Genomic DNA, 23,471 nt, shown 5'->3' on the forward strand with positions numbered 1-23,471 from the left:
AAACAGATGCTGCTTTAGTTCAGGGCACTGTTCCTTGGCTTGCAAAGCCAGCAAGTCACACTGAAACCAGCCCAATCTGCTGTGCACAGACAGCCTTCTGGCTTCAGCAGCAGACTGTGGCCCAGCAGCCCCCTGCCCACTACCTCCGCTGGGTCAGTTAGAGTGCTACTCATCTCTGGCAGTCCTGGGAATGACAGCAGCTGGAAGGAAGAGGACAGAGATGGGGAAAAATGAAAGCAAATGAAGTTTTTCTAGGACTTTGTGCATATTCTGTCTCCTCCAGCAGAAATTACTTCATGCTCCTCCTGCCAGAGTTGGGAAAGCTTGTTCCTTCAACTTGAAAGCAGTTGCTTTAACTAACGTAGATGGTATCAGAAGCAGCAGCAATGGCCTTTAATTTTTAAAAGAATTACGTATCTACATCTTCATTTCCTGATTATAGCTTTTGAGTCTCATTTAAAAAAACAAACCCCAAACCTGCTGCATTTACTCTAATAAATAATTTATGAAATGTCCTGGCATTTCATAGATATTCAGGATATTTACAATTTTTGATACTGAGGTTCTCATTTTAATATGTGTATCTTACAGTTTTTTTCTGTTTCTCCTGAAGTGGATACCATGATCTTACAAGAATAAGACAGACAAATAAATTCATCTAGTTTCCAAGGAACAGGTGCACTGAACAATTACTGACCACCATGGCTTTTTTTTTTTTGGGAAAGACTGCACCCTGGTGGACATATCACCAATTTTTATTAAATATTATTCAAGTGACAAAATGTCCCTTGAAGACCCAAGGAGAATTTCTCCGTATCAGGAAGGAAAATAAAATAAAATAAAAAAATAAATAAAGCAATGAAGATATAAAACCATTGATAAAACTAATCACACATGCAAAATCAAAGAAAACCTAGAGCATACAATCTAATTCTTGTATTTTTGTTGATTCACAGAGACAATCATGAGCAGTGGGAGATTATCCAGTCCACCCCAGAGGCCAATGGCCCATAAAAGCACATGGGTGCATACAAGTTGAGAACCTATCAACATCATCCCAATAGATCATGTACCCAGCTATTTCTCAGAAAGCCTACTGTCCTAGAAGATGGTCCAGCTCATTTCCTTTTAGATGCCAGGAAAAAAAAAAAAAATCTTGACATTAGTAGAACAACCATTCCAAGAACACAGCAAGTGTTCCCATACAAATGGAGCAATCCACCTGCACACCAACTCTTGGGCTTCAAACCTGGTAAGACCCAATTGTGGAACAACATATGCCCAGATGCTCCACGAGTGCAATGTAAGGACAGAAATATATACCAGTGCCCTCTTATGAAATATGAAGTCCCACTATACCTAAACCAAACAACAACAACAAAAATTGTTCTAGCCTATTATTAGGATTTACTTCCATGGATAACCAAACTGAGCAGACACTGCAGTTAGACTTTTGCTAATTTAACTGCCTGCTTTTATTAAGCCACTATTTCAGTGAGTTCTTTTCCATGCTATAAGGTTTCTGTTAACAGCAGAGAGATATTACTTTGGATTTACATCAAAATCAATACAGTGGTTTACTTGTCCTCCAACTGTATTGACAAAGTCTCTGGGACTCTATTTGCTTGGTGCTTGTAAAAGAGGGACAGTATTCTAATGAATAGGGCCCCTGGGCCAAGCACAGCTTCCCGTGGAAGCAGAGGCTTCTTATAGCTGGGTTGAATTTGGTCCAGCATCATTCTCACAGAAAAGCTCTGAACAATTTCTACTTTCTAATGGATATGTGAAAGAGAATCTTTTCTTTCCGGCTGGGACTGCTAAACACAGCTGCAAAAGACAGCTTGCTTTTATCCTACTCAGCTGGTATGCCATATAATGTGCCCTGACTTCTACGTCTCCTTCGGTTTTTTTTAGGAGGTAGATATTTAATGCAACATTTTAGCAAGGAAAGGTACAACTCCACCTACATCCATAATTTCAGTGCACCTGAAAATGGTTAGTTAAATAATCAGACTTTGATGTGCATTCCAGAAAGACAGCTAATTAAAGTATGTTTACACCATACTGTGCAATGCAGCATACAGAGACCCAAGGTAGCTCCGGTATGCGGAAAAATACAGCTGGACTAACCCATTCTGACTGCACTGGCCTCTCTGCAGAATCAAAGTAATCAGAGAATAAAGTGCCTACAATTGTAAGGGATAATGGTGACTGTAGGTGTTGCATGTAACAGAGTAGATAAAAAAAATCAGAAGTGTTATTTTCAAGTCAGAGTCATTTTAAGCTCTTACTGATTAAGTAATCCTGTTATAACCAAGTTACTGAATACTCATAAGAACGTTGAGGTTTATGGACAGAAGACTGTTTCTTATTAAAAAGGAGAAGGAGATTTTAAAATACTAAATGCTGCGTGAATGAAGCAGTCCACTTCTAGGATGAGTACTGATGCTGAAATAGCTACAAAATTATTTTTCTACCATATTCATGAACAGTTTGTGTGCAGCATGTAAAAAATAATCTGTAAATCTACTTCACATGGAAAATTTATATGTGCCCACATAATTAAGGAAAGTATATTGCCTTTTTTTTTTATTAACCAGTGCTCAAAAGGGAATTTTCAAGAAAAGAGACTGCTTCTGCTGAGGATACAGATAGAGAAGAATAAACAAGTGCTTGTATTTTAGGACTTCCTAATCTTTTCAGCCATGCTCCAAGGACTGCAACAAGGGTAGTGGCATTGATACACTTAGCAACTCGATCTGATACTAATGAGGAGAAAAAAAAAAAGAAAAAAGAAATCCGAGATTTGCTGCAAAGTTAAAACTATCTAAAACATGGAACAGCACTGGGAAGGCCTAATCTAGATTGGTGTGTTCAGTCTTAAGCGATGTATTTTAAAGAAAAATTTAGATAAATATTGAGAGTAACAAGAATGATAAAACATTGGGGGTGGGGGGAGGGCCTAGAAAAGACCGAAGGAGCATAATTGTCAGTCTGAAGAGAGACGAAGGACAGAAGGCAAAAAACTGATGAACCCAAAGGTAGTTTCAATATGTCAAACATTAGAGACAACAATGTCCCACGGCTAGATAGGGCTGCTGAAGGGAATATGAGAAATAGTTTAAATTTGCAGCACAGGAGGTTCAGAGTGGTATCAATAAAATCTCAACTATTACGCTCATTAAAAAACCCTACAACTACAATATTTATGTAGATTTTAAAACCATGCAAAATAGCACAAAAATAGACTTGACCTCAAAGCAATTCTGACTAAAGAGATCTGACTAGATCACTGGTTTCAAGCTGTTGTCTGTAGATATAGGACCTGCATATCCACTGACTCCTTTCTGGGGAGCCTGAAGGACATGAGAAGCAGGTTTGCCTTCACAATAACAAAGGTTCACAACCTATTGGGGGTCAGGAACAAAATGAAAGCTTAAGAATCCAGTGCGGGGGGGGGGGGGGGGGGGGGCGGGGAGGGCGGCACAAGGATCATGGCTAGAGCAGTCTAAGATTTGGCTTTTCCTTTTGTGTATTATATGTCTGAACCACAATGATTTGTATCATAAAGAGTAAAGACAGCAGCAGATATCAGACTACTTCAGCATGCTGGTATCACAGAGACATTCTTGATAAAGAAGCTGAGGTCTGGTTATCTGTCAGAGATCAGAGGTTTGCATTTGGCATGCTCATCCTCAGTTTTCCATGGACTAAGGGACAGTACAAAAGTGACTCAATTAAGCTATGGTATTTTTGAATTTGTATAAAATACATTCTAGAAGGGCAGCTTGTTCTCATGAGGTTGTTTCCTGCAAAGAAGAGCTGCAGATCTTAACCCTATTGTGGAAAACATCTCCAGTGCCTGTATCAACTTCACCTCTCAGAACTCCTGGAGTGAAGGGATCCTTACTGAGATGGGTAGGTATCATCTAGATTTAAAAGGCTGTTGGTACTGAGTAGAGCTTTTTGATGACCTCGGCGCCAGGAAAGGTCATGGAGCAGATCATCTTGAATGCCATTACACAGCACATGTGGGACAATCAGGGGATCGGGCTCAGCCAGCATGGGTTTATGAAAGGGAGGTCCTGCCTCACTAACCTGATCTCCTTCTATGATAAGGTGACCCGCTTAGTGGATGACGCGAAGGCTGTGGACATTGCCTACTTGGACTTTAGTAAGGCCTTTGACACTGTCTCCCACAGCATTCTCCTGGAGAAGCTGGCTGCTCACGGCTTGGACAAGCGCACTCTGTGCTGGGTTAAAAACTGGCTGGATGGCCAAGCCCAGAGAGTGGTGGTGAATGGAGTCAAATCCAGTTGGTGGCCAGTCACGAGTGGTGTTCCCCAGGGCTCAGTGCTGGGACTGGTCCTGTTCAATATCCTCACTGATGATCTGAATGAGGGGACTGAGTGCACCCTCAGTAAGATTGCAGATGACACCAAGCTGGGTGGAAGCGTTGATCTGCTGGAGGGCAGGAAGGCCCTACAGAGGGACCCGGACAGGCTGGATCGTTGGGCCAGAGCCAATGGTATGAGATTCAACAAGGCCAAGTGCCAACACTTGCACTTGGCTCACAACAACTCCATGCAATGCTACAGGCTTGGGGAGGAGTGGCTGGAAAGATGCCTGGAGGAAAAGGACCTGGGGGTGTTGGTTCACAGCTGACTGAACATGAGCCAGCAGTGTGCTCAGGTGGCCAAGAAGGCCAACGGCATCCTGGCTTGTATCAGGAATAGTGTGGCCAGCAGGAGCAGGGAGGTGATAGTGCCCCTGTACTCGGCACTGGTGAGGCCACACCTCGAGTACTGTGTTCAGTTTTGGGCCCCTGACTACAAGAAGGACATTGAGGTGCTGGAGCGTGTCCAGAGAAGGGCAACGAAGTTGGTGAAGGGTCTAGAGAACAAGTCTTATGAGGAGCGGCTGAGGGAGCTGGGGTTGTTTAGTCTGGAGAAGAGTAGGCTGAGGGGAGACCTCATCGCTCTCTACAACTACCTGAAAGGAGGTTGTAGCGAGGCGGGGGTCGGTCTGTTCTCCCTAGTAACAAGCGATAGGACGAGAGGAAATGGCCTCAAGCTGCACCAGGGGAAGTTTAGGTTGGACATTAGAAACAGCTTCTTCACTGGAAGGGTTGTCAAACATTGGAACAGGCTGCCCAGGGAGGTGGTTGAGTCTCCATCCCTGGAGGTATTTAAAAGAAGGGTAGACGTGGTGCTTGAGGATATGGTTTAGTGGTGGACTTGGCAGTGTTAGGTTAGCGGTTGGACTCAATGATCTTAAGGATCCTTTCCAACCTTAGCGATTCTATGGTTCTATGATTCTATGATTTGGGGATAGTCAATAGTTAAAGTAAATAAAGAATTTGGAATGACATACAGTCTTAAAAAAGCTGTATCCTTAAGCAAAAGGTAGCACAGAAATCTGAAACCTCAGATAACAGGGATAGTAATAAGCACAGAATCCTATTTAAACTGAAGGCAGGGAAATAGAAAACCCAAGCATGCATACAAAATGGCAGAGGCTAAAAATAATATACAATGAAATTGGAATATCTTGTTTTAAATTAGTAAACTAATGAAATTGGTAGGACAATACTAACATAATTGGATAGAATACACTCTTTACTAGATAGGAAGAATACAGATATAAGATAGCCATACCAGTGGGGAAAGCCATGCTATTTGCTACAGAAAGCTTAAAGACAAATCAGATTAACAAGTTAATGGTGTTAACAAGCATTAAAGGATCCTGTGGATTGAAATTCCAGGTTTAAGTAGTGGTGAGTACAGTTGCCAGGACTCCCTTACTGACTTTTCAGCCAGAAGATGCAATAACCATGGAATGGTAACAGAGATCAAACAGGTGCTAAGGAAAGCAGTACAGTAATAATGACATACTATAGTCACCTCCTTGTAGCAGACTGTGCAAATCTTACACCAAGACGTGATGAAAACAGCGTTTTTACACAATGTACTTGTACCATGAAGCAGTCATGTTAGAGACTCACATGAAAAAAAAGCCAATTGAGCAGTGCAAGATTATTTTAAGACATTTTTTCTAAGGATACACATTTTAACAATGACCATAATGCAGTAAAAGTAAACATTGTTGAGGAAGCAAAGAAAGCCATAAAAAACTTTTACTATAATGTTCTCAATCTCAAAACAAGAGGGCTATATTAGGTAAAGAAGATTTTGAAAAGGAACAGAAAGTGAGCACCAAAGGGTAAAAGCCTTTTCCAAATGCAGGGACACTTCAAAGACACCATGTAAGAGAAAAAGAACTAATGCCTGCCAGCTATTAAAAGAAGACTTTAAAGAAACCAGAAGGAAGTGAGCACAGCTGAACAGTATGTAAAGAGAAACTATTAGAAATAAGGAGCTATTCTTCAAAGAGCCGAAGTTGCATCCAAATGTGGAAAATACAAAGAACCAAACTCTAGGAGACAAAACAAACACTACAGTAAGGCAGCCTGCCCCCCAAGAAAACGAGGACCAAATCACATAATGTATAAAAACTAACACTTGTCCTTTGTCAAAATCTGCAGGGGCAGAAAGCATATGAGACAGCACGTAGGCCAACAGATGATCAAGGAATGAAAAGAGAGCATCAGTGAGGTTTTTTTAAACACATGTTCATTGTGGAGCAGCTTGGGTAGGCTCCTGTGCCAGCATCTTTCTTGATGGGAAGTGTGACAAAATATCTACCTGAAAGTCAAATGTCAGGGGATTAAAGAGTCAAATAAATGTTACAAAACACCAGGGACCAGATGGTAGTCATCCAAGAGATCTAAAGCCGAACGACAGTGGAAAAACTCTTGCCTAATATTGCCTCAATATGATAGAAATGGAACCTATCAAATATGATGCCGACTTTCAAAAGATGCTTCAGAGATCTGGAGAACTACAGGTCAACCAGACAGACATCTGTATCGTTAGGAGCTTCAAGCAGTAGAAACTACAGTAAAGAAAACAACGAGTAGGCACTTGGATGAGCATTATAGCAGGCAACACAGCTTTCTGTACAGGTAAATTACAATGACAAAACCTCCAGAATATTTCTGAGGTGACAATCATGTGACTCAGCAAAGCTCGGTTGATTATGGATACCTTTATGAAACTGAGACTATATGGTGCCTCAAAGACACTGTAAAAAACCCACAGGTCTTTACACAGGCAATTGATTAGAAGTTATTTAAACGCTGGTCAGTTTCCACAGCACAGGAAAGTTGCTGGCAGATTCACGCTCAGGCCCATGTTGTTCAACATATTGATAAACGATCTGGGAAAAGGGCATAAGTAGCTTTTACAAAGTTACTCAAGGTCATAGAGAAAAACGCAATGTTAATAATTTTTAGAAACTGGAGGGAAAAAGCCTCTCACTTTATTAAGCTACAGAACAAATTCATGGTGAGATTACATGTTAAACGTTGTGTACAGCTTTGCTGTTCATCTTGGGAATGATATAGTGGAACTAGCAGAGACATGGAAGAGAAACAAGCAGAACTGTAGGCATGGATAGGCTGCAACAGAGGAACAAGAAGGTTGACCAGATCTTTTCAGGTGGGGAAAAAAGCAGACTGAACTGAAGTATGGCCAAGATCTATAAAATAAGGAATGACACAGAAATGGTGAATAAGAAATGACTGCTCATCGTGTCTTCCAGCACAAAAGACTAGGGGACATCAATTCAAAATAGAAGGCTGTTAAGTTTCACAAGTTCAAAACAGAGGTATCTCCTCACACGGTAAGCTCAAGAACTTCCTGCAATAGGTTACTATGTACACAGAAAAATTATATGGGATCAAGAAGCAGCTGGACAAATTTATTAAAAACAAAACCCAGACAAAACCAACAAATTAACTGAAAATTAATTAATATAGGGACAATTCCCTTGGTTGAGAAAATGCATATTGAAAAGACGTATTCAGGTGTATCACAATTCATTTGCTTCTTTCTTCTGCTCCTCACTAGGTACCCATTGCTGCCCACCTACCTAAGAGGATAAAGGGCTGGAAGGACCCTCTGTCAGTGACAGCATGAATGTTCTGAGCTACCCAAGCATCACAAGGAAAAAGTACTTTCAACAGTAAATAATTACTGCAAGAGAAGTACATGACAAAGATTGTTTGCCAAAAAATACTTGGGTTTTGTTTATGATTAATGTATAGGCTTCTCACTGAATATGTATTAACTTTCAAGATGATATTTACAGCTGCCTTTTTTTTTTTTGGGGGGGGGGGGGGGGGAAGACTCTGCAGCAGTTGAGCTGTTTTGGATACATGATCTCATTTACCACCCTCTCTGTCCTGCACCACACTTGTCCTTCATTTATAGTCACTGCTTACCCTACATGCTAGCCATTGCAGATTTTTGACACCTCCTGCCTTAGCACAATGGTGCTAAACAGCCTAACAGAGGCCAGAGGTGTCAAGATCTGCAGCTTTTAATTTAGAGTTTTACTCTCTGTTCTTCCAATATATTATAACTTAGTCATTAAAAACATTGTGACTTAGATTTACACCTAGCAATTATGCTTGCGTTTTTATACTTGGTCTTTTCTGAGAAGATGTTTATTACCTCCTTCCAAATGGAAAAGAGAATATTGAATTTTTTAATAGACAACTTTTTGACAACTTAAAGGAGTGCTGTTTTTAACAGACCTTCTAGTGAGCCAGGCTATCTTGTTCATTTATTGCATTTTCCAGCTTGAACTTCAGCTTCTCAGTGCTTGTGTTCTTGCAGTTTAAATTGCCTATCTCAGTCTTTTCATAGCTCCATTTTCACCGTACCCAGATCATTATCTATCGAACATTTCTAGAAAGCTGAATATGAGAGTTGCACAGTTGCCAATGTTATCAGTCTTAAAAACATATTCTTCTACTCTCTTGCAATACAGCTTTCAAGGCAGTTGCTGTACACTGATGATATAAACCAGTAGCAGGAGCTTTGAGTAGACTTACTAGTTCCATCTTCCCCCAAACTAAACTTCACAAACAAAAATCCCAAAAACTATATGACTACAGACCCTTTTTTTCAAATATCTATTTTACACACACAAAAAGGCACAACCCACACAATGCAACATTTAATTTCACAGAACAAAATCTAATCTGTCTATTCAGATCCTGAATAGGCTCCTACCTGCAGAATTCACGTGTGCATAAAGTCCTAATGAACTGGAGGGGACTCGTGCGTAGGGAGGTGATTTTGAGGCATGACAGTTTTCAGGGAGTAGTATTTTGAATGTAAATACAAATAAAGAAAGATTCAAGTCTGTTGTGTAAAAAGTTGAATGTTGTGACACTAAGTTTACACAGTATCAGAACTTGCCTAATAGGCTGAACTTAAAGGATATAAAGTGATACTTCATCTGAAAACAAAGATTCATATTTGCAAGATAAGCACTTGCAGTCAAGTTTAAAACAGCAATGAAAGCTCACAATGAAACACAGAAGAAAAATTAACCACTGATATATAAATACATGGCAGTTTTGGTCTTTCAAATGTGTCCAAAAGAATGCTTAGAATTCATAGTCTTTCCATGTCCTCCCTATTAAAAAAAATACATAAAAAGCCTATTTGAAACTCAAGCCTCGCCAAAACTCAAATGTTTCATTTTTCAAATGCAACTATGTGCAAGTGAAAACGTTCTTCCAAGATAAGAAAGCAGCAACTATAAAGAGCACCAGTATAGAGTTCTTTGGGTCTATCTTTACTAAGAATATTTTAGTAATGTATTCCCACTTTCTTCAAATCCTGTTCATTCAGCTTGTATCTAGAGGCAACCGCTGAAGAACCTGACAACTCAGTAAGGCTTCCTTTTGGTTTTGAGAGCGCTACTTTTGCTTAGAATCACATGAAAGAATCTATTTGCATAACAGATCTACAGTTATTTGTCTTACTAAAAGTGTGAAATTTTGATTTGTGTTTTCCACACAGATGCAACTAATGGCAGGATTAATTAAGAGGGGTTTGGTAGGAGGTCATACACTTGATTACAGTTTCAAAGGGAATTACAAAATGAGCTTTCCCAAATAAATACGCTCTCCAGCCATACAGATTCTCAAAAACCCTTTCCCATTTTAGTATGTCTGTTAAAAAGCAATTTACAAAACATGCAGTCCTATTAACTGTTCTATAGAGAACAACGTACTTGTCCAACTTGTGCATAACAAAGGTGGAGATTAATGCCACTGTTAAGGACTTACCATAGGTTGCAAATGTTCTTCTTTGCTGTTCAAACATGAAATCATTGATGTGAGCTGGTTCTGCATATCCAGAAAGCATATTTCTAGGTGCAGCCATTTGTTGAGTCCTAAATGGGTTTTCTGGTCCAAACTACATCAACAAGGTTAAAAGAAAGTATATGAGAATTACTAATTTCTTATTTGTGTGTGTGTACTTTTTCAGGAAAAAACACCGCGGGGGGAAAAAAAGACTTGCCTTTCAAAAAAACTGTAATGCAAAAATCACTTCAACTTTATATTTCTTTATGACTACTGAATAATCATCTTAGTCTAAGTACTATCTTAGTAGTTATTTTACACAGTAATCGCTTACACAGTTGCTCTGAACAGCTCATTTCATGATTGAACCTTCTAGCCTGTATTACTGGTACAGAGGACAAATCAATATCAACCACTTGACACAAAACAGTGCCATTCAGTACGTGATCAGGACAAGCATTCAGAAGACAAAGCAACAGCATACTGTCCCTTGTAAGGGGAAAATATCAAGAAAGAGATAGCAGGTCCTACTAAACCTGTGTACTTAATACAGAAATTACACAGCCAACAATACATTTGTGCATTTAAAAAGCAGCTGGGGACTTGATGTATTATTCCAGGAAATACACTTATGAAACCCTGCCTTGCTTTTCTTCTTGCAAGATGACAAATGCCAGTCTTCCTGACCATACCATGGTTAGGAAAAAGAACAGTGAATACAAACACATGCAATACAGTGAGACTAATATCAAACTAAATTTAATTGTAATCCCTACGCTTGTCAGCCATATTTGCAGACATCTGAGACTGTCCCACATTAGGCCTCCCTAACTAAAACACTTATATGAACTAACACTGTAGTAAGTTTAAATCAGTATTTTTGCTCACACACTTCATGGCGTTGGGATGATGCAAAATGCAAGCTTGCTATGAAAAGGCCAATTTATGTGGTTCCACAAAAGGTTTTTTAAACATAAAACATAAGTAATGTAAAAATTTCAGATTGATGCAGCTGTTGTCTACCTACAATGCTAACCCCTGGTCTAACAGAAGACAAACTGTACAAAGAAGTTAAATACTGAAAAAAGTTAAATGCCTGAACAGCTATTTTTATCTTTCAGATAGCTTGTCAGTTACAATAAAATAGGAAGTGGCACCAGGCAGGCCAAGTTCAGCCTAAAATGATTTTTCACTTTACAAATTTAGCATAGCTCAAGTTACTAAAATACTTAACACTGATGTGAATAGCTATACTGAAAGTACTTGGTTTTAATTATAAATCCTCCTCTTAGAAGCCATACATCCACAAGACTCACTACCATTCATTTTGTTCTAAGTACAATCAGTAGCAAAAAAGTGAAAATAATGACAGACTACTTTAATGCAGTTCATGTTTTACGCAACATTTTTATAATGCTATTTTCCTAGCTTGATTTTTAATTTCCGTAGCTATAATTCTGATAAACACTTTAAGATTCTTCTTAGAACAGCTTTATGCAGAATATTAAAATTCAGGTGTTAAAAATACCAACACACCTGTGTAGAATGTTTTTTCAATTTGCCCAAACTAGATTCCAAAACACAGCAAGCATCCAAAGAAGGTATGTCTTATATGAATTTCATACGAGATTTATAGAACATCTGCCCTTAAAGCCAAAGGCATTTCTGCTCTAGAGATCAATATTTTTTCTTACCTCAGGTGCAAACATGGTATCATAAGTGGGATTGTACTGAACTTCCTTGATAGCAGGATCAAGGTGGACTCCTGTTTCCACATCTTCCTGAAATAAAACAGACATATTAATACCGCATTCTTTACATACAGACTTTTAAAACCATGACATTGCCCCATTTCAGACCAAATTAGTGCTGTAGTTCAAGTTGACACTGTGAGCACAATGAAAGGAGAAGAGTAGCTCGGCAGAAGTTTCTATTTTTAAAAAATATTGATTGCAAACCCAACATCTGGCCCTCACTGAGAAATTTGTCTAAGATACATGCGGAATTTTGTATGTGTACTACTACTTTTTTTTTTTTAAAGACTTCATGCACACATTTTAAAAACAGTAGCATGATTGGAGGCGAGCTGCTTTTTTTTTTTAATCTTTGAGGATGTTTGAATACCAGACCTTGTAAAGAAGAGCCAATTAACATTGTCACCAATTGAATATAAAAGTGTGAAAACCAGAGTTATACAAAAGGTGGAAGGCAGAAGTGACAAGTAACTCTTTTGAGAGATGGGAAAACATATTAGACATCCGCACAAACCTATGTATAGCAATGAGTTTCAGAGAATCCAGCGATCCCCTATCTCCAAGTTTTTACCAAAAGGTATAAACAGAATTCAGCCTCAGTATATAAACACATTTCCAAGCCTGTTGTGACAAAAATTTAACTTGATAGATGAAGGGACAAGAAAGAGGGGCTAACCAAAAGAATAACTTCTCTAGCAACTCAAAGGGAAAAACTCTGAAGGGCACATGCAGCTGAAGTAGAAGACAGATAAGATAGGAAAGAAAAAGGATGATTAGGTGGCAGTGCTCAAAAAGATCTGGTTTCAGAGAGCTCTACAAAGGCCCAATTACATTGATCCTAAATTGACACTACCTCCCCACACCCTTCAAGGGCTCCTTTAATGAAGGAGAACTTTATTTTGTGGTATTATTACTGGTATTGCTTCCTGCATCTTTATTCTAGTATAAATGCATTTGAAAGGGATTTACAATGAGCTAGTATATTGATAATATCCCTAGTAATTACACTGAAAAAGCTATCTTAGCATCAGTGTTTAATCAGTGCTCTTCTACCACAGGATCCAAAAGCATCTGCAACTCACAGAAGGAAGTGACACAATAGAGGATTGAATTTTAGCAGTCACTTCATTAATAGAAAATTACCTCGAACAAACTCAATCTTGATTTGTATTATAGTATCTTGAAAGAGCAAAACGGCCTGTTCTTTACTTATTTAATATTGTTAGCTATTCTCTGACGTGCTGTGCCCAGAAGCTTTTTTCCTCCCCAATTCAACAGCAGGTCAATTACAAACAAATTTGCTTAGGCATGCAAGACTTAGGTTTTAAAACCTGGCTTTCTAGAACACAGAAAAGCAAAACAGTACCTAAAGATCTTTGGCTTGTAACCTGACTATATTTGGTTTAAACTGCTCAGAAATAAAAAGTATCGTGATTTTTTTTTTTTAAGAAAGAGAATGACATCAGCAATCCCTCAATTGTTCTACTAAGACCACTGTCTTAGCAGAATTGTTAAGTCCAACTAGAAAGTTTTACTCTCACTGTGTATCAATTATTTTAACAGGCAGGTCCAGCCATTGCACTGCTCTTGCTTGAGCCCTCAGCGCTGCCAATTCTCAGCCTGACCTCATTTCTCTCATCACACGACCTTTCCAATTCACTGGGCTTGGATGACAACGGCTACCGGGACATTCACAGCCCTGACTTTCATACACTATGAACTTGCCTGGGAACAGCACAGCAGGCCTAATCCAGTCATTGAGCAACAACAACAGACCCCTGCCCCATCCCCTTCTAGAACAGGAGCACATCAAAACCGTTCCTAACCTGTACTACCTACAGACTTAGATTTCCCTTCATAGCTCCATGGCCTGAGGACATTTTCCATAGCCAATTTTTTCAAGTCACATCATACAGCTTGCTCTGCCAGCTAGACTTCGCATCTTATCCACCAACCTTATAATTTGAGAAAATAAAAATTAGTATCATTGATAATATGGCAAAATTTTCTGATCAAATGTCAGTGACATTTAACAGTGATCAGCTTACTTGAAGTTAAGACACAGGGGTTTTTTTCCTGCTCTTTAAACTGAAAAAGTGAGAAAAACCCAGTTTTGCAAAAATGCCAACAATTTTTCAGTCCTGCTGTTTTTCCTCCTCTTTTCTCCCTGATAAGTCCTATTACATGATGCTCAGTAATTGAGAAAAGAAACAGATTGTGCCATGAGAGCCGATCCTCTGCTGGACGATTATAGCAATTCTGGTTCTACTTTGCTGCTGATGGAACAGCGCTGAGTCACTTGGAAACCACACAATATGTTCACTCCTAGACCACCACAGGCATAGTCTTTCTGTGTGAAAACCACCGAGCCTTGAAATTGAAGCACATGTTATATTACAGGAGCTACACTCCTCAAGACCTCCAGCCTTATTCATGCTTTCATATATTTGGGCATCAAATGATGATCTGTTAATATGCTGCGGAAGCACATAATGGTTATCTTTTCACTATGCCATTTCACTTTAAACTATGTAATAATTCGAGCATGTCTCAACTCCCCTCTTTACCTGCTCAGTATTTTAAAGAATCAAAATCTTGATATGAAAATATATACTGACACAACATATTCTGAAACGTTAGTCTACAGCAAGAGTTTGACTCGCAGCAGACGAATTAATGTCTGGTCAACATCCAATGAATGCCATTTTGTACAGTATTACAAGACTCTGGTAGGTCGCAGAAACACTAAAAACATTAACCTAGCCCATCAATCATTTCACAAATTGGTAAGCTATCTGCATTGGGGCATTTTGGCTTGGGATTTGGGGTTTATTTTTGTGGTTTTTCTTTTTTTTTTTCTCTTTAATGAGAGGAAAGAACTCGTCAGCAACCTCTGCACATGGTGAAGATCACTGGGTACAACTGCACGCATCACCAGAAGACCATCTGAGCAGAACTCATCTTTCTAAAACCCAAAAAGCGAAAAAAGTAAACATACAGGTCTTACAACTCTTGCCCCCTTACGCTGGTAACAGCTGACAGAACTTACCTGCGTGCATTCTAGAGGCATTTTCCCTAGCTATGGCAAACAGGGAAGGGATCACAAGAGAAGCAGTCTGGTAGAGCCATGACTGAGATAAGGTAATCTAAGGAATCACATCCCTCTGCTGTGCTGTAGTTTTTCCTTTGGTCACACACGATGTGCCTTAATTTATCTAAAAGCATAAGGTGAGCAATGTTACACAAGTGGCTCTGCAGGATGGAAGACTATGAGTAGCTAGGCTGAAAGAAGAGGGCATCTGTGAATTTAACAGTTGGCTAAGTATTACTCTATGTCACTTCCCATTCAGAAAGGCATAGGAATCATAAAAAGGTGGGGTGTCAAGATGCTGTCAATTTAAACAGATGTAGTGCTCCTCTGCAGAGAGCTAAAAGTTCAGCTGTAGGACTGGCAGAGAAGCAGCTTGTGTTTGCTGCAACTCAGAATTAATATAAATATGGGCTTTATGGCATGCTGCAATATCATTAAAGGTGGTACACCCCATATAACGTGGAAAAGAAGAACTAGGGTTTTAGAAAGTTATGTTTTACTGAATATGCTTTCTTGGAAGACAGAATACAATGGAGCTACAAACTTCAGCTCTACATGTCACCTCTGCTTTTCTCAGCACTGCTAACAAGAGCCCAACTAAAATACAGTGGCCATACTGGGCACCACAGGTAAGACTCATGCTACTGAAAGGGGTCCAAAAGAGAAAATCAAGAATGATCAAAGGTCTAAGAAAATATGACCTGTATAGAAAAAGTGAACAACCTAATTCAGTCTAAAAGAGATTCAGATTATATGACTTAGCAGAAATAAGGCCAGTCTAGCACTGAAATTACTCAGTCTATAGATCCACTGAAGTTTGGCAGACAGGTCAAATGAGTTTCTGTCCAGGCAGACACGGGTATCACTCTTGATGCAAGGCAAAAAAGCAGATGATATCTTATCACAGAACTACTTGGTGTGTTGGTTGGGGTTTTTTGTCTGTTTATTTTTAAACTAGATGTGCTGTCTACTTACTTGCCGTATCAGGTTGATTTACAGTTCAGGTATGATTTGATAAGGTAAAAAATACTTTGACACTTAGATACTATCCTTTTGCCTTTTTCATCCTACAACACAGCATCACACTATCATCAGAGAATGGTACTCAGGGTTGTACTCTGGAATATTAGCATTTCCTAAGGAATCTACCTTGAGACAGAAAGAAGCTTTTGGCACGAAGTGTAGACAAGCAGGTGCTTCATTATAACTCCCTAGAGACCACAGAATGTCTAGCTCGTACCAAGGCTTGCTCCTTTAGTCCTACCATAAAGGCCCTCTGGCCAGGAAAGAGCACAGGAAACAGAAGGGATTTTATGCTATAAATACAGTAAATTAGATTAGCTTTCCTTCTTACGGATTCCTTAAACATACCACAGACCTGTTTTTCACTGGAAAACCCCTACCTGAATGCCATAAACCAAAACTGTACTTGACTTACAGAATGCAAAATAGTTCAATAATTTAAAAAAAAATCCAAAAAAAGGCTTGCTAGAAGTTTTATATGTATGCAAGACAAAAACATTTTTGAATTGAACACAGACCAAATCCCTCTAATAGGCATCAAAGCAAAACCTTAAATAAAAGAAACAAGCTGCAGCACGGACTGCAACACTGAGTGCTAATTCTGTTCCTTAGAAAAAATATAATGTTGTTTATGTTAAGGCAACTCACAAACCTTTTAATCCACAATATTTTTAGATTTCAGCCACATTCTGTAATCCCCACTGTGCCAATATGTGGCTATCTGTAAGTTTAATGAGAACCATTTATCCATTCAGAAGCAGAAATTGACACTTAAATCTCAAGTGTTTGTCTAAACATGAAGTTTGTTAGAATAAAGCAAAGTTCAGAGTTTTCAAAGTTTCCTATCATGCAGGCAATGAGTTGTGATGTCTATGTGGTTTTTTTTCTGGACATTTTAGATAATAAACCTACAGTGTTCTATCCTCCCCAGGTGAATTCATTACTAATTAGCTAACTAGCTAAAAAAGGGCAGGCTGCTTTGCATATGATTTATGTAGTTTTAATTATCCATTAAATTAAAATGGGGTAAATTAAGACCCTATCCCATGAGCCACAGAGGCTTAAGCAATTTGTCACTTACCAATTCTTGCATAAACCTCTTGGGCTGTCAAATACTGAGTACTATCTCGTTCTAAAGATTTTCAGATTTACTACCAAGAGATGAATGGCATTTACAGTGAAGTCCCAACATTAAGATTTTGATCTCATCAGCTCTTAGTCATTCTACTCATTCATACACTCTTAACAGTAAATATCCATCCCACTAACTTCAATAGAATAAAAATAAACCAGCAAGAAAAGCATGTGGTAAATGGTTTTGTTGAACTAGGTTAGATTCCCAGCATCCTGCAAGGTGACAAGTTCTAAATATCTATTCTCTACAAGGCATTTTGTGTCAAAAAAATCAGGAAAACCCACCATATAAAAGAAGCCAAAACATTCCTAACAAATAATACCTCGCAAATCACTGATATTCATCACTGCTACAGAATGATCACACGCTGACTTTGTATCTCTTTCTCCATAGATGGGTAGGGATTAGGTTTTAAAAAACATTAAGAAATGTGACTGAAGTCTGTTTCTTCCCTTGACGTAGTATTTTTCTGGACACCTGCATAGTACTAAGGTAAACTAGATTCAACAGAGAAACAGACCTGAGACTTCCAACCCCTTCCCACGTTAAAGACAACACAAAACCTCCAGCCCCTGCACTGGGCCAGGACAGCCTAGCTGACTGCAACCCAGTTGAGTAACCTCTCCTCAAAACCAGTGAACGAGATACTGTAGGTAAATATCATAAAATCTGCTCCCATCCAAGTCTCACCCTGAACTGATGATCAAACAGTACGTGCTCTCACCAAAAACAAAGCTTATAGCTACATTTCCTGTCAAACTGATTTCTTCACAGAATGTGCAATTTCCTGATTTTCTTTCAGTGAATTCAACAGTGAAGGCAGACACTTAGTGAGCAATCTTAGGGTGATTTTTTCATATCAGTAGAAGCTGTAAGAAAACTAATTATAATTGGTTTAGCAATGTCTAGCAAAATATAACTTAGAAAGAATCCTAAAATAAGAGGTTTAGAGCGAAAAAAAAAAACCGGAAACTGCTGTATTATAGGACTTGAAACACATGCTGACACCTACTTTCAAATCAAAGCCAGCATTATTAAAGCACTGAACAAACATTCATAATGCACTGGTGTTAAGGACCAAGTAAATGAGCATCTGTATTTGACTTTTTCAGTTTATGTTCTTAATTAGCCTAATTCACTCCACACATAAAAGCCACCACTAACAAACACACCTTACTTAGCCAGTTTCTGGATACCTAACAGCACAGGAGCTCTGGATCATTAGACTTCCATTACTTAAACATATTCTGGGTTTCTTCTCACTGTGTTAACCACAGTTAATCAGTTCACAATCGTAGTCAACTAATCAATTGCTTTAAGAGCCTAGGAGACAAAGAGCCAGCCTAGCCCAGTATCATGGGCACTGCTATCCTGGGGAGGAGATCTCTATGACCAATTCATAACTGGTGCCTCAAATTCTTAACAGGTTCTTATCTCAGAATAACCAGAGTCAATGCAACTGTCCTGGAGCTACCCATCCTGCAGTAAGATGCTCTTACAGAGCAGAAAGGCCTAAGGCCTTGCTTCAGGTGGGCTCTGGTTCTCCTTGAAGTAGGCTGGACCAACAGACAAGTGCCGCTGCCTGTGTGAGGCCTGACTAGGAGCCGAAAGCATGGGTGTTCCTGTATGGGAGCCTCCCTTCCTCTGGAAGCCACATATGTGGCTCATAGAAAACACCACAGAGGCAAAAAGGTCATACCTACTATTGGTTTTAACTGCCTTAAATATAACCATGAAGCTGATTAAGGCAAAAAAAAATCCATAGAAAACCAGTAGCAAAGCACCAGGGTGGCACGTGCTTAGCCAGTGCAGCTACTAGAGTCAGATGGAACAGATGAGCTATGCTTCATGAAGATATGCTCCTACCATGACTGGAGGTACCTACTATATCTTAGAGACAAAAATGAGAACAGGACTTTATTTTTCTCAAACAGAAAACACAATCACCAGCAGGAAGCTGAGAAGAGCTGCATCTCTATCAATAAATCAATGATTCCACAAATCCTTGCAGAAGTCACAGGACCTGACTTTCCTCTGAATGAAAGTCCACTCACGATGGAATGGATGAGTAGAAGTACTGAACCTGCACTCTGACGGTGCAAGTGCCGAGGACACCACAAAACTATTCTATATGTCCTGCCCCTTGCGATGACCACTGCTCCTAATAGTAAGCTATAAGTTAGCTTATAGCTGCTGTACTGGAAAAGGCAGTGAGTATTTAACTCCCTCTCCATGCTGTTTAATGATCTGGTAGGTCTCTGTCATACTTTTCACCTCAGTCGTCTTCAGTTTTGGCCTCCTCAGTGATTCCTCATACAGAAGTAGGACCCTTCTTCAGCCCTGCTGCCCTTCTCTGAACTTTTTGCAGTTATAAGGTATCCTTTTCTGGATGAAGGGACCAGAAGTGCACACTTTCTTCCCTTGGAGTCTTCTCTCAGGTACTGTAACGTTATCGGCACTTCAGTGGTGCTGAAAATAGTAGTGGAAACACGCACTTTCATCTAGTCAGCTTTCCAACTTAAAATTAAAGTAGAAGTGTTACTGGATTGAAGTAACCAATAACTATAACTCAATGTTACTTATAATAAGTAATTTAAGAACAAGATCAGCAATACCCTGAACTTTAGAAGGGCAGATTTTGGATTGTTAAGGAGTCTGATTAACAGAGTCCCTTGGGAGGCAGTCCTGAAGGGCAAAGGAGTCCAGGAAGGCTGGATGTTATTAAAGAAGGAAATCTCAAAGGTGCAGGAGCAGGCTGTCCCCATAAGCTGTAAGCTGAGCAGGTGGGGGAGAAGACCAGCTTGGCTGAACAGGGAGCTTTGGCTGGAACTCAAGAAAAAAGGAGAACTTACTGCCTTTGGAAGAAGGGGCAGGTGACTCAGGAGGACTACAAGGATATTGCGAGGTTATGCAGGGAAAAAATTACAAAGGTGAAGGCCCAGTTGGAACTTAAACTGGCCGCCACCATTAAAGACAACAAAAAATGTTTTTTATAAATGTTTCAGTGACAAAAAGAGGGCCAGGGAGTATCTCCCTCCTTTGTTGGATGCGGAAGGTAACCTTGCCACGAAAGATGAGGAGAAGGCTGAGGTACTTAATGCTTTCTTTGCCTCAGTCTTTAACAGTCAGACTGGTCATCCTTGGGGTTGTCAGGCCCCTGTGCTGGGAAATGGAGCTAGTATGCAGAATGAAGTCCCAGTTGTTGAAGAGGTGGCAGTCACCAACCTGCTCCTTCACCTCGATGTTCACAAGTCCATGGGGCCAGCTGGGATCCACCCAAGCAGAGGAGCTCGCCAAGCTACTCTCCATCATTTATCAGCAGTCCTGGTCAACCCGGGAGGTCCCAGATGACTTGAAACTACTGAATGAGATGCCCCTCTACAAGAAGAGTCGGAAGGATGATCCAGGGAACTACAGACCTGTCAGCATGACCTCGGTGCCAGGAAAGGTCATGGAGCAGATCATCTTGAATGCCATTACACAGCACATGTGGGACAATCAGGGGATCGGGCTCAGCCAGCATGGGTTTATGAAAGGGAGGTCCTGCCTCACTAACCTGATCTTCTTCTATGATAAGGTGACCCGCTTAGTGGATGACGCGAAGGCTGTGGACATTGCCTACTTGGACTTTAGTAAGGCCTTTGACACTGTCTCCCACAGCATTCTCCTGGAGAAGCTGGCTGCTCTCGGTTTGGACAAGCGCACTCTGTGCTGGGTTAAAAACTGGCTGGATGGCCAAGCCCAGAGAGTGGTGGTGAATGGAGTCAAATCCAGTTGGTGGCCAGTCACGAGTGGTGTTCCCCAGGGCTCAGTGCTGGGACTGGTCCTGTTCAATATCCTCACTGATGATCTGAATGAGGGGACTGAGTGCACCCTCAGTAAGATTGCAGATGACACCAAGCTGGGTGGAAGCGTTGATCTGCTGGAGGGCAGGAAGGCCCTACAGAGGGACCCGGACAGGCTGGATTGTTGGGCCAGAGCCAACGGTATGAGATTCAACAAGGCCAAGTGCCAACACTTGCACTTGGCTCACAACAACTCCATGCAATGCTACAGGCTTGGGGAGGAGTGGCTGGAAAGATGCCTGGAGGAAAAGGACCTGGGGGTGTTGGTTCACAGCTGGCTGAACATGAGCCAGCAGTGTGCTCAGGTGGCCAAGAAGGCCAACGGCATCCTGGCTTGTATCAGGAATAGTGTGGCCAGCAGGAGCAGGGAGGTGATAGTGCCCCTGTACTCGGCACTGGTGAGGCCACACCTCGAGTACTGTGTTCAGTTTTGGGCCCCTGACTACAAGAAGGACATTGAGGTGCTGGAGCGTGTCCAGAGAAGGGCAACGAAGTTGGTGAAGGGTCTAGGGAACAAGTCTTATGAGGAGCGGCTGAGGGAGCTGGGGTTGTTTAGTCTGGAGAAGAGTAGGCTGAGGGGAGACCTCATCGCTCTCTACAACTACCTGAAAGGAGGTTGTAGCGAGGCGGGGGTCGGTCTGTTCTCCCTAGTAACAAGCGATAGGACGAGAGGAAATGGCCTCAAGCTGCACCAGGGGAAGTTTAGGTTGGACATTAGAAAAAGCTTCTTCACCGGAAGGGTTGTCAAACATTGGAACAGGCTGCCCAGGGAGGTGGTTGAGTCTCCATCCCTGGAGGTATTTAAAAGAAGGGTAGACGTGGTGCTTGAGGATATGGTTTAGTGGTGGACTTGGCAGTGTTAGGTTAGCGGTTGGACTCAATGATCTTAAGGGTCCTTTCCAACCTTAACGATTCTACGATTCTAATAGGCCTATTTTAACAGGTGGACTTTAAGAGGAGTGTGTAACAGAAGCCGTCCCCTCAAACTTTTAAAAGAAAGTTACAAGTCATTAGTACAGTTTTCAGATATAGAAAAACTATTTTCAGAAAAATATGTTTTTATATACCTATGATGTAATTTGAGGCAAGAACTCAGCAGATTTCTGTAGAATGAAGAAATACATCTTGGAGTAACAGGGCTGGCTATACTTGATATGAACATTTAAGTAACAACAAAACACCCAAATGCTATAGCTGAGTGTGCTAACAATTATGCTTTTCTATCAAAGAGAGTGAGGAACCTACTCCTCTTTAAAGTACATGTAAGTCTAACATCTGTGCAAATTAACAGGCCAAACTTCTGAACCAGTAACAGGGACAATGATTAGAACTAGGATGCAGAACACCAACCAGTTAAGATTTATATTCTCAACTGCCAAAAATGCACTTGTGTACAGCTGTCATTTATATTTGTTTTATGACTAACCCTTCTAGCCTCCCTTCTTACCACCACCTTTTCTTATCCATTCCTGGTCCCTTGTGTAATACATATCCATGCACTTAGGAGTACTTGATTCTTACTCATGTCAAAACAACATTTGCGCACGTGAAGTGATACTAATGAACTGTAACTCTGCTTTCCTCCTCACTCAGCTTGCTGGTTTTCCAACTCTGTACTTCAAGAATTCTTGTGACCTACACTCAAACATCATGTCTTTTATATTTGTTCAGTAAGGGCTTTCTAATCCTGAAAAATTAGGGTAAATTCCTGAGGGGGTGACTGGGAAGCTTCCACCACTGACTGGTGGGACACTATCATTTTTTAGACATGGAAGGTGTTGAGAGTGTGTTGTCTGACACCAGCACTTCTTTCTTGAACCATAAAAAACTGAATAGAAAGCCTGATACCAGTCTACAAGGATATGATCTGTTACTCCTCAAAGAAGGTTGTGGTACTAAAAGAAGCTCCAGTATGCTGTGTATTCAGAAAGCATCAGCTTGAAGTCATTGATCTTTTCAGTTATATGCATCTCATCTGTGATCGCAAATAAAAATGACAGACAACATTTTAATGAAACATCTTGATACTCAGAAACCTCACTTCCTTTTTATCTTGGTTAACAGAATGCCTGCTGCAGAGACAGCCCTAGATGTACCGCTGGATACCCCTTTCAGGGCACAGCCTGGCAAACAGCTTTGAATGGAACATGCTACTGACACCTAACTCTCCTCCAGCTGCTTGATTCTACTCTGGCACTGCTGTGCTGGCACAGCATTTGTGCAGATCAGGGAACGGATCAAAGGACAAATAACTCCACCAGAATTATTTTTTTAAAAATTCAGATCAGGTACTTGATGTCAGTCACCAAGGGACTGTATAAACCTTTGTGCTAGCATGGCAAAGGGAAAACAGCTACAGCTTTAAGAGTGGTGAAGAGCACAGCCAATGCTACTTGCC

At 40.4% G+C, this 23,471-nt stretch overlaps 1 protein-coding gene across 1 annotated transcript in view; it reads right to left on the minus strand.

Annotated features, from left to right (window-relative positions):
- Window positions 1-23,471, minus strand: part of CDC40 (cell division cycle 40) — a 44,985-nt gene that overhangs the window by 20,356 nt on the left and 1,158 nt on the right. Inside the window, exons 2-3 of the mRNA XM_064447467.1 lie at window positions 11,920-12,006; window positions 10,208-10,337 (exon numbers count right to left, since the gene is read on the minus strand). Of these exons, the coding sequence (XP_064303537.1) occupies window positions 10,208-10,337; window positions 11,920-12,006 (217 nt within the window). The remainder of the gene's footprint in view (window positions 1-10,207; window positions 10,338-11,919; window positions 12,007-23,471) is intronic.

The sequence above is a fragment of the Phalacrocorax carbo genome, chromosome 3 (genome assembly GCF_963921805.1).
Source record: "Phalacrocorax carbo chromosome 3, bPhaCar2.1, whole genome shotgun sequence".
Lineage (NCBI taxonomy): Eukaryota > Metazoa > Chordata > Aves > Suliformes > Phalacrocoracidae > Phalacrocorax > Phalacrocorax carbo.